Genomic DNA, 12,321 nt, shown 5'->3' with positions numbered 1-12,321 from the left:
TGGACAGTGAAAAGACTGGGAATATGTATGGGTGCTGATAACCACGCAGTTGAGCATCCCACAGACCAAATGTCATCATCATCAGATTAATGTTGACAATAGTTTCCCATAGTTAGAATGTCTTCCCACTCATTTCCCCTATACGTTATCGAAGGTCGCTTATGGCATGATGTTGATGCAGAAAATCTATCTTTAGGATAATGCTGTACCCCTTGTCCACATGAGACACCACTTCCAACCAAAAAATTCACTATTACTGTCCCCAATGGTTGTATATCATTATCCCCTACCCGATGTAAATCCTATTGTGGTGGGTTCCACTGCCTCCCACCAACCAATTCTCTCGAGGCTGCTGACACACATGCTCCTGTGTCCAACAGTACTTCATACTCTCTTCCATTATGGCACATTTCGCCTCTGCATTTGTTCTGACTGAAGTTATTCCTACCAGCAACTCCTGTCGGCAGCCCTGGGGCTCCCTTCTAAGTTTAACAGACCCTTCCTATTCCCTGGACTACCTTTCTCATTATCCCTATAATATTGCCATGACCAAAATCACCTCTACTGCCATCTTCACCAAATTGTTGGTGACTCCCATTACTCGAGTTGTGCGGTGGGTTCCATAAATGGTAACATTGTCTTTGGACATGTCCTGTTTGACTGCAATTAAACGACATAATACTTGATGTAAATACCTGTTTCCACTCTTACCTTTGTCAAGCTATCAGTTTCTTTGTATTCCAAACCTAACCTAAAAGATCCTTAGGTGCCCCTGTGCACACTCTCCTAGACATTTCTGCTGTCAAACCCCTTAAAAATGTATTAAGCTCTCATTGATTAGCCCCTTGCAGCACCACTTTATTTACCTTCTCATTTAATGATAGGTCATACTGTAGCAGTTCCACCTGCTTTGTTTATTTCATCATTTGTTGTCCTCGGTGTCAACGTACTGCGTTGCTACCCTGGCTGAAAAATGGGGTTTGTAATTTTGACACTGACTACTGTAAATAATGTAGCATTCAGATGCACAGTTACATTTCACTGACTTTTACTTTCACTTTGCACAATCCTCCAATAATACACAGTTATATACACTCCTGGAAATTGAAATAAGAACACCGTGAATTCATTGTCCCAGGAAGGGGAAACTTTATTGACACATTCCTGGGGTCAGATACATCACATGATCACACTGACAGAACCACAGGCACATAGACACAGGCAACAGAGCATGCACAATGTCGGCACTAGTACAGTGTATATCCACCTTTCTCAGCAATGCAGGCTGCTATTCTCCCATGGAGACGATCGTAGAGATGCTGGATGTAGTCCTGTGGAACGGCTTGCCATGTCATTTCCACCTGGCGCCTCAGTTGGACCAGCGTTTGTGCTGAACGTGCAGACCACGTGAGACGACGCTTCATCCAGTCCCAAACATGCTCAATGGGGGACAGATCCGGAGATCTTGCTGGCCAGGGTAGTTGACTTACACCTTCTAGAGCACGTTGGGTGGCACGGGATACATGCGGACGTGCATTGTCCTGTTGGAACAGCAAGTTCCCTTGCCGGTCTAGGAATGGTAGAACGATGGGTTCGATGACGGTTTGGATGTACCGTGCACTATTCAGTGTCCCCTCGACGATCACCAGTGGTGTATGGCCAGTGTAGGAGATCGCTCCCCACACCATGATGCCGGGTGTTGGCCCTGTGTGCCTCGGTCGTATGCAGTCCTGATTGTGGCGCTCACCTGCACGGCGCCAAACACGCATACGACCATCATTGGCACCAAGGCAGAAGCGACTCTCATCGCTGAGGACGACACGTCTCCATTCGTCCCTCCATTCACGCCTGTCGCGACACCACTGGAGGCGGGCTGCACGATGTTGGGGCGTGAGCGGAAGACGGCCTAACGGTGTGCGGGACCGTAGCCCAGCTTCATGGAGACGGTTGCGAATGGTCCTCGCCGATACCCCAGGAGCAACAGTGTCCCTAATTTGCTGGGAAGTGGCGGTGCGGTCCCCTACGGCACTGCGTAGGATCCTACGGTCTTGGCGTGCATCCGTGCGTCGCTGCGGTCCGGTCCCAGGTCGACGGGTACGTGCACCTTCCGCCGACCACTGGCGACAACATCGATGTACTGTGGAGACCTCACGCCCCACGTGTTGAGCAATTCGGCGGTACGTCCACCCGGCCTCCCGCATGCCCACTATACTCCCTCGCTCAAAGTCCGTCAACTGCACATACGGTTCACGTCCACACTGTCGCGGCATGCTACCAGTGTTAAAGACTGCGATGGAGCTCCGTATGCCACAGCAAACTGGCTGACACTGACGGCGGCGGTGCACAAATGCTGCACAGCTAGCGCCATTCGACGGCCAACACCGCGGTTCCTGGTGTGTCCGCTGTGCCGTGTGTGTGATCATTGCTTGTACAGCCCTCTCGCAGTGTCCGGAGCAAGTATGGTGGGTCTGACACACCGGTGTCAATGTGTTCTTTTTTCCATTTCCAGGAGTGTATGTATGGCCAGTGCACTGTTGTTTGAACTTTCCATAAGCCTCATTAATAGTTTGCAGGTGAACCTCCACATACTGCTACAATAGTTTACTGTTGAACATCTACAAGCAGTAAAAACATAACCACATAATTCAGTTCTTGAAGAATAATCAGGTATGTATGGAGCAGACGCTGTCATTGTTTTTACACATGGCCTAATTGTTTAACACTTACAGCACTGTTAAGTTGAAGCATTGTTATTGTTGTAACTAGTACAGGTTACTCATCTGAAACTTGGCCGTGGACTGACTGTCTCGTGACCAAAAATCAGGCCCTTGTATATCATTACAATAATAGGTACTGAAACTACACATTGTTTGAAGTTGAATTTACAGAAATTACAATTAAAAAGTTACATATGGCACATGATGAAGAGAATGATTGGATTTAGAGAGAAAATAGAACACAGTAAAAGGGATACTACAGATACTCTGAGCAGTCAAGTTCTGTCTGAGAAGATACTGGGTAATAAGGGAGTGCTGCTTTGCTGCTGCACCCACCCAACTAACCTACAAAATATTTTGATCTGTCCTTATGCTACACCTACTCCAAAATTCTTGCCACATGGTTCATATACCAAGTGTAGGGACAGAAGAACTATCCTATACAGCCTCCTATCACATTTTATTACAGACTCATCACTGGTATTTCCTACACTTTCAGAGGCAGGGAACCTGTGAAGACACTCATATCATATGTCAGCTTTGCTGTAACTTTTGTACAGCCTTTTATGTGGGCATGACCACCAACCAACTTCCAGCTGAATGAAGGGCCACTGCCAAACTGTGATCAAGAGCAGTGGTGACCTCATAGTGCAGAACACACTGCTGAACACAACATGCACATTTTCAGTGGCTGCTTCGTAACCAATGCCCCAAATAACAGCTTCTCAAAATTATGTCGATGTAAATTGCTCTTCAAACACATCTTTGATCTTGTATTTATCCCGACCTCATGCCCCTTACCCAACTTCGCTCCTGTTATCATGCTCCTCATGTCACTCAATCTACACTCACATTCTCCTATCCACAGTCTCCCTCATCCTCTTTTTTATCTCCACCCCTTCCATTCCACTTCCACATATTATATGTGACACGTTTCCTACTTTATACCTCACTTCAAGATATGTACTAAGCGAATTGTATTTAGAGAATTACTCCATTCTGAATGAGATGCAGAGCACTGCTATAGGGATCATTATCTACTGTTGATTTCTCCATTTGCTATCAGGTGCACACTCTCCAAAATATCCAAAATATCCAGCTCAGTAATAACTTCCCAGTCTGTCAAAGCAGGCAGCAAGGGGGCCACTTAGCACGACAAATTGGACAGTGTACAGCATGTTTGCTGTCTTTGTTTGAGGATAGCATTCATTAAAGGGTGTATCATATTGTGAGTAAAAGTCATAATGCTATTGATGGAGTCATGCTGGAAGTCTTAAGAATGGTGCAAAAGGTAGACAATTCACTGATGCAGCAAAGAATGGTGCTTCACATTCTAGTGTATGCAAGGTTCAATTGACTAGAAATGGATAAAAAATGTTTATCCAAAAATCACTTATACTTAAACATATATTCTCAACAAATAATTTCAGTAGGGTACCCATGCTGTGTGGTTGGATTTTGTTTTTTCAGACTTAACCTGTTGTGACAAAGCTGTATTCTCGCAATAATGTAGTGAAGGAAAATGGAAATAAGCAATAAAAATAGGAATTTGAGATACAGAATGTAACAGCTACATGCATAAATGAACAAAGTATTGAAGTTATATCATAAGGGATCTATACAGATTTTAAGTATTGGATGTAAATATTTTACAACCAGTGCACAAAATGTTATATATGCATTATATTTCACTTTCAGCTATACTTGTTATACATCTCTGACATTTGTTAAATGCACTCTTGTTTAGAAAAACTTTAATGCTCACTCATTAGACACAGCTTTATTGAGTGGAGATTTTAAGAGATTTGTGTAGTTATCATTTGGTTTGATATATTTTAATTATTAAAAAGTTGTAAAAAATACCATTTCTATCTTGTTTTGTTTTACTAATTCAAATGTTCATTGTTTCAGTTTGATTATGACTTCAGAATTGAGAGGCAAACATAACTGCATGAAGAACTTAGTTTTGAAGTGGTCAGTATGTATATGATGTATCTGTTCCTTACATATCTATCAAATGCTGTGGAGCCACAAAGAACAAATATCGTATGACACTAAGTTGATCCTAAGACTGGTTTATTTTAAAGTGTGCTAATGGGACTTTTATAGGTACTCCCTGCTGTGCACTTTGGATTTCACTTGTGAGAAGATTGACTGAACTTATTGTATATTGGTATAGGGCATTATAATTGTGTATTGTAATTGCATTTAAATAATCCAAGTAAGATTGTTGCATTACTGATTTTTGGTTTTGATTATAAAGATAACAGCGAAAAATGTATTTTTTTCAGAGGTGATTTAAGAATAATGTTCAGTTTATGTAGCTGAGCTCTACATGTGCTATAAAAGTAATGATGCCTCAGGTATATTTTAGATTGAATAGTGAAACATGTTTTATAAAATATAATGGAAGTGTTGAATATTTATAGTTGCTTCATTGGAGTTGTTAAAGAGAGGTAGAATAAAACATAAAAACAATAATTTTGTATTTTGACAAATGGATGACAAATTATGAAACGTATGGTATATCATGTCATTTAATGTCTACCTACTGAGCATGTGATTGTATTGTGGAATGAAGTAATATACGTGTATGTCTTCCTAGTACTATCTATAATGGTTTGATAGTTGTGACTCACGGGAAGCTTGTGGTGGTGTTTTCTGTCTGTTCGTGCCTTAGTAGTGATTCTTCCATCATGTTCTGGGGAGACTGTGAATCAAGACTTTATGTGACATTGTTTGAATTAATTTTGATGTTTAAGTATGTTTATTGGTTACTGAAGATCATATGAATTTTTAGGCATACATAAAATGCTGTTGTATCAGCTGTTTGTATGTGCTGTTTTTTCGTCACATTTGTTTATGTGGGTGATGGGTTCTACAGCTTCCCGTGCAGCACAAATAATATTACAGTTTTGAGTTTATTATGATGCTACAACTATTTTGAATACATATCACAATGTGGTGCAGAGCAGGAAGAAGTTTCTCTTTTATAGTAAATGATGATATTGTAATGTATGCTGCTTGTATCCCATGTTGTGACCAACAAATGCCAGATGTCACCAAAGTAGGAAAACTGAGGCTGCATTCGTAGTGCCTGATCACAGTTTATGCATGCTGTTGCACATGAAAGCTTATTTAATGACTTTTCAGTTGAACTGTCTTAATAAGCTGTATTGTAATACTAGGCCCAAGGAAATGGAAAAAAAACAGGAAGTAGAGCAATCAGCACTTGAAATGAAATTGTTACATCATTTTGTTTATTTAATTAAGTTTTTATTGTGATATTTATTTAGTTAAGTCAGAAACTCTATGCCAGCTCTTAATACCCCTGGTATGCTGTCCCACCATTTACACTTTGCTCTAAGTGTATTGTTATATTTTAACCCTCCCCCATTCATCTGTAATAAACTTCATATGAGGTATGATTCGTTTGAAAAGAGAAGACTAACTCTTAAGTGTAAAGTACTCTCTCTCTCTCTCTCTCTCTCTCTCTCTCTCTCTCTCTCTCTGTGTGTGTGTGTGTGTGTGTGTGTGTGTGTGTGGAAGGAAGGAAGGAAGGGTGGGAGTTATTTATTTGTATATTTGTGCATGTGGGAAGTGAGGGATAGGTGCACAGGGCAGTCATCATTTGCTCATTACTTCCACTAACTGTGTAGAGCCATGTATTATGTATAGGACCTCACTCACTTTTTTATCTAAGAGTATGCTGTGTGATACTCTTGATACTTCTCATTATATCACTAATGCCTCTCACAAATTTGAGAAGCTGCCTATTGTTTCTCTTACATGTATATCAGCATCGTTCCACATTTTATTTATTTTTCTTTCCGCCCCCCCCCCCCCCTCTCCCTTGCAGTGTATTAAAATTGTTGTATATATTTCTGTACTTGAAAAATGTTGAAAAATATTCAGTTTTTAATGTAGCATTATAGGATGTAACTGCTTCTATAACTATTTTCCATAGAGGCAAACTCTAAGAAAACGGGAACAGTAAAAACAATTGATCTTGGAAGACCTTTTCCATAATGTTATTCTCAATTTCTCTTTTCTTGCCTTTTTTGTTTGTTTTTGGTCTGTCATTTTTAAATATCTTACATTATGTTTAAGTATTAAAAAATGTGGACTGTATTTTAACTTTTTCATATTGTCGCACTTTAGTATGGCCACTGAAGCTGAATATTGGTGCTTATTATTGATGTGTTTCCTAGTCAGTTACTGCCTTGAAATTGGATTATGTGCTTTACTTTAGTTTTTTTTACCATTGTGTTTGCAACTTATTAGAGCTCTCCATGTAGACATTCTGTTGTATATGTTACTGGATAATACCATATGTTAATCGCAATGGTATGGCTGCAAACAGGAAATATATCTCGGATTTTATGCATGATGTTTTGAGTATAGATTAGAAGTCTGCTCCACATCATTGGGTTCATCTTTGTTCCAGGTAATCATCTACAAATAATATAGTAATTGCACAGAATATGGTTTATGATTGCAGTAATTTTTATCAGAGATATGAATTTTACTGAAAGGGGGAATAGTCTGATCATCCTGAAACACAACTTTTAACTATAAATAATACTACCAGTAATTTTATTTTGACATTCCTGTGATCACCTCTCCCCGACACCTGACTTGATAGTCATTAATATCTTCTCACTAAAATTATTTATTTCACATTCCGTGATACTGCTGCTATTACACTTAAAATGATTTGGCTTCACTAAATCCAAGAGTCTTTCAAGCTCCTATTAGACAAGTCTCTTATTACCCAGTTCTGTTTCTCTTCAGTATTGAATCTTTCATTGTAACTACTATTACACAGTCATGGTCTTATAACTGATTACTTCTTGTTCCACTTTCTCTCTGAGACACCAGAAAAGAAGTTTTATTTATTTGATTTGAGGATGTTAATGACATAATAGTCCAGAACTATGGAGAAGTAACCATACCATATTAGGCAATATAAGTTGGTTCCAAAATTCCCATGTGACCATGTTTAGTGAGTAATTCCCACTCTTCATTTTTAAATTTTATGTTTATTGGTTTCAAATGCTCATATTATCTCTTATTGACTTACATTTTATAGAAAAGTGTTTCTTCCCTTAGTCTTATATTCTATTGTTGACAAATTTGCACGCATGTTCAACACATTATACATCATCATATAGTTTCCACTTATTGTAAACACGGAATTTGCCTAATTATAGCGAGATTTCTTCTTATTCATGAACCCAACATTTCTTGTCACTGCCCATCATCCACAAAATGATAACCAAATTGTTCCAGTAATCTTGTGATCTTTAGTGGCTAAATCTCTCTCTCTCTCTCTCTCTCTCTCTATCTCTCTCTCTCTCTCTAAATGTCAACATACTGGGTGGGCTCTGTAATCACTATGTTTCTTCTTCAACATTTTTAATTACTTAGATTTCTTTCAGCATTCTTGTACTTCATATTTTTCACCAGTATGTAATGAATGTCTTGTCCTTCTCTTCTTTTCTTCAATCTGGTTCCAGTTTCTCTAGCATTCTGACCACATACCTATGTGCTTATAGCATTCTTGGAACAATAACGAAATCTATAAGTTTTTTGGTGGTGGATTTGAGGCTGTGAAAGCAAAGGTGGCACAATCCCACAGCATATTGGTACTGAGAGTACAATGTTGCTCATAAGGAAGTTAAATAATTTTTAAGTGTGCGATAATTAAAAGATTTATATAAATTTCACTATATTTTGCAGTTTGAACATTACTTTTGTCCAACACTTTTCAGTTTTAAACCTGATATACATTAAAAAATCTGACCTATTTCGTAATTGTAACATACTGGCTTCAGTCAGTCTGATGAGGTGGCCACATTACTGTTGAGATCAGACACGTGTGTGTGTCCAATCTTCTCAATTTCCGTTTTTCTTGTGCCGCCATTTTTAAAATTAATTCTGAAGACAGAAATATGTAATAAAAAAAAATTCAATAACACATTTTAGAAATACAGAAAAACTTTCTTGCGATAAAGTAATTGGATGTCATTTTTAAATCTCAGGGTATTGTCTTTTGGAACATCAGTAATGCAATATGTGGTAGGTTTAATACAATTTACAATTTAGCTATATTGAGGAAAATGGAAGTGAGTTAGTCTCTTCTCTATCATCACCTCTAAACAACAATATAAATTTCATTGGAGACCTGTGAACAGTTTTAAATCTGTGATGGAACTGATGTTTACCTCACGAAGTTATACGCCATTTACTCTTTATTCTTAGAAAATATGAAAAATGTAGCACAATGTAAAAACTTTTTCCCTTGTCAAAACATGTAATGGAGAACTGATAAGTAACAACTGAAGCTGTTGGCGTGCACTCTGCTAGTGTGTGTTAGAAGCCAAAACTGCTATTTGCACCTGGTCTCACAAGAGAATGCAGAGCCAAGAAACCAAAGGGTCTGCTTTGGGGGGGATCCAGTTTATGGCACTTTCCTATGATGGTAACCTCTTTTAGTCTTGACTGGCTATGTTTTACATAATTGGAGAGAAAATTCATTTGAGTAATTTAAAATTACAAGGAGAGTGAGTGGCTGGTCAGAACTCCTCTTCAGGAGGTAAAATTCCAGTAGTGCTGATATACACAATAAAAGTAGGAAAAATTCTGTTTCTAGATTTCAGAACTATTAATTCATTTGATAGGGAAGAAAGAAGCATAAGTTTGGAAGGTTCGGAAGGAGAGACAGGTCAGGCAGACCTCAAGAGTTTTTCTTTCTCCAGGTCACTTCAGTTTAAGCGACAAACCTGAGAATTACAGATGTTATACACAAAGTAATATACGAGAACCATATTAACTGAAATCTGTATATTAAACAACATGCAGTGCCAATATTCAGAAACATCAGTCGTATAAAAACAGCACTTCTCAAATCATCTTCAAATTGCAATGCCATAACCTGCTAAAAGAGGATATGAGGCATGTACAAACAGCACAAACTCGATATGTAACCATATATGTGTCGTGCCAACATACATATTCATATTGGAAACAAAATATTACAATGTAATAATTACAAAGTGCACAAAAAGAACTACTCCGATAGCATACAAAGTTATCAACAAGTAAAAATAGCTGAGGAAAGGGGAAGAGGAGAGGAACAGGATAAAGAAAATCTTTATTTTATTTACCAAGGTTAAAAAGGGTCTGGCAATTTGTGTGTCCAATAAAGTCATTTTCTGTAATATTGAGAAATTACAAATTAAGAGATCGAGCACCTGAGAAAAGATGTGTGCAAAGTCAATAAATTGTCAAGATGGTATCCTATAATATGTTATCTAGATTAGTGACTTTCATGCTATAAAAATGTGTAAATAAATGTTTTCAGTGCTTCCATTTTATACGGTTATCGTTTTATTAGCGGGCTTTTCTTATTTCTTTATTTAGTGCAAATGTGCCACCACCTCTCTTACTACTCACATGTCTTGAACCATTCCATCCAATATATGAAAGTCCTATTTTTTAAATTAGTTTTGTGAAAACATTTCATGTTTCATTGAAAAGAAGGTATTACTGCACCTCAGATCTTTTAGAGTGTCTCCTGTGTAACATCTGTGTTATCATTAACTTGTATTAGTCCATATAAATAACAAGTGTACAAGTTGTGATCCCTCAATCTTTAATACACAGAAAGTCATTCTTTGATGAATTTCCACAGAAAATATTTAGGAGTATGTGTTATTAATTTTAAACAGCATACCCGTATCTTTTACTGATCTACCACATTCCAGGAGCTGTTATTTCAATCTATAAAGGTATCACAGTTTTTCTCAAGAGAGATCTTTGTTTTTGGTTTCCTTTGGTACTAGCATATCACAGTTACTAGTACTTAGCAAAACTCTGGCACCATTTTCATCAATATTCTAACCAATTACTGCCCATGTCATAGTCCTAAATATAACATTCTGAGCAGGAATAGTGTTCAGTGTTGTCTTCCAGTTCAAATTCAACAAAATAATGACAATAATACTTTCCCCTAATACTATTTATTTGCAATAATTACATTATTGCTAAGAAAGTAAAATACTTATAAAATATTCATCATAAGAGTCTCAGACTGAGACTGTTATAATAAATATTTCAAAAATTTGAACAGTTGCCGAATCTCTCATAAAAGTATGTCACCTTTATTAAAATAAAATACAATTTCCCACACAGTAGTTTCTGTAACACAGGGATCCAGCTCCATAATCATTTTTACTAGTAATGTATTACTCAAGAATATACACCAAAATCACACTCAAGTGTGAAATGACTTGGGGAAGTACGAGATGTTGGAAAATTAAAGCTAAGTAATATGATTATTGAACAGGAAAGTGTTTCAGTTCCTGCCTCTATCTCACCATCAGTATGAATGACTATGACACTGCTGCATGTTTAGAAATATGTTGTCAAGTGTTTTCAATACGTGTAATTCAACCAAATTGTGTGTTAGACCACTGTAGCTTTCATAGTCTCATTCTTCCATCCCTTCTTTCAAAAACCCTCTTACTTTCTTCAATGCACCATCTGAATGTGGCTAACCATTGGTAGTCTGTATTTAACAATTTTTGTGCTTTTGTTGATAGTTCAGCTTTTCATCAGTTTTATGCCCTTTTTTAGAAGCTATTGCTTTACTTGTTCCTTCAGTACAGTTCATCTGTGCTGTTGAGAAATTATTGTAGTAAGCACAATGCTATTTGTCAATTCAAGTTCATTGTAACTTGTTACCTTAGGAATGAATTATCATCCAATAAGAAGAAGACTAGTAGTAACTCTCAAAACTGCTTGTCAAGCTTGCAGCAGTGTGCGTGTGTGGGTGTGTGCGTGTGTGAGTGTGTGCATGTGTGCGTGCGGGCACACACATTTTTGTTAGACAATTTGAAACTTCTGATGATAATTGTGATTCAATTTTTAGAGGATGGAAGTTTCCAATGTTCCTCATGGTATCATGTGAGCTGTCAGTGGAGGTGTTCCTATTTTCTGAAAGTCATCAATGCAACACATCACTGCCATGTTAGGCATTAACTGCAGTCACTTTGCTAAAGACATGAAACTGTAATTTAATAAATATTTACTAGTACCATGCAAAATTGTGTAATTTTTCCAAGAGTCTGGATTATCAGTGCAGTACCAGTTTAATAACCAGGGTTAGGAATTATAGGTGCAAATTTCAGCTGGGAAATGGTGCCAAACTAGGTAATAAAAAAGAGACAAAAAGTTGATGATTGACTCAAAGAATTCAAGAAATTCTCTTTCTTCTTTTGTACTTTATTGAGTTACAAACAAGTACATCAAATCATGACTCTTCAGAACAATGAAAAAACGTGGACCTATTGTACTGTGAGACATAAAGCATCTCTTCATTTTTAAAAACAATTCTGTTTCTATTAGGAGATAGAATGCTGTTGTAGATGCTAAAGCTTCATTTGAAATCCACAGAAACCAGTGGATCAAACTTTGTATTCACTCAGAATGGTAACTCTACAGATGTCAGATTCCTCAATATCAAGATTCTTCTGAATACTAGACTCAACTTTATTTTTGGCAAATCATCTAACTGCTCCCTCATGGCCGGCCGTTGTGG

At 37.7% G+C, this 12,321-nt stretch overlaps 1 protein-coding gene across 3 annotated transcripts in view; it reads left to right on the top strand.

Moving 5' to 3' along the window:
• LOC126470050 (multivesicular body subunit 12A-like) overlaps window positions 1-6,547 on the top strand; it is a 51,062-nt gene extending 44,515 nt beyond the window's left edge. For 2 of the 3 annotated variants that reach the window (XM_050097552.1, XM_050097551.1), the window contains exon 9: window positions 4,629-6,547. In XM_050097552.1, coding sequence (XP_049953509.1) covers window positions 4,629-4,664 — 36 coding nt within the window. In that variant the 3' untranslated portion in view covers window positions 4,665-6,547. The remainder of the gene's footprint in view (window positions 1-4,628) is intronic. The other variant, XM_050097553.1, reaches the window with a different exon arrangement.
• The last annotated feature ends 5,774 nt before the right edge of the window (window positions 6,548-12,321 follow it).

Source organism: Schistocerca serialis, chromosome 3, assembly GCF_023864345.2.
Source record: "Schistocerca serialis cubense isolate TAMUIC-IGC-003099 chromosome 3, iqSchSeri2.2, whole genome shotgun sequence".
In the NCBI taxonomy this organism is placed as follows: Eukaryota; Metazoa; Arthropoda; class Insecta; order Orthoptera; family Acrididae; genus Schistocerca; species Schistocerca serialis.
The sequence above is the reverse complement of the archived record's forward strand: the minus strand, read 5'-3'. Positions and strand labels throughout refer to the sequence as shown.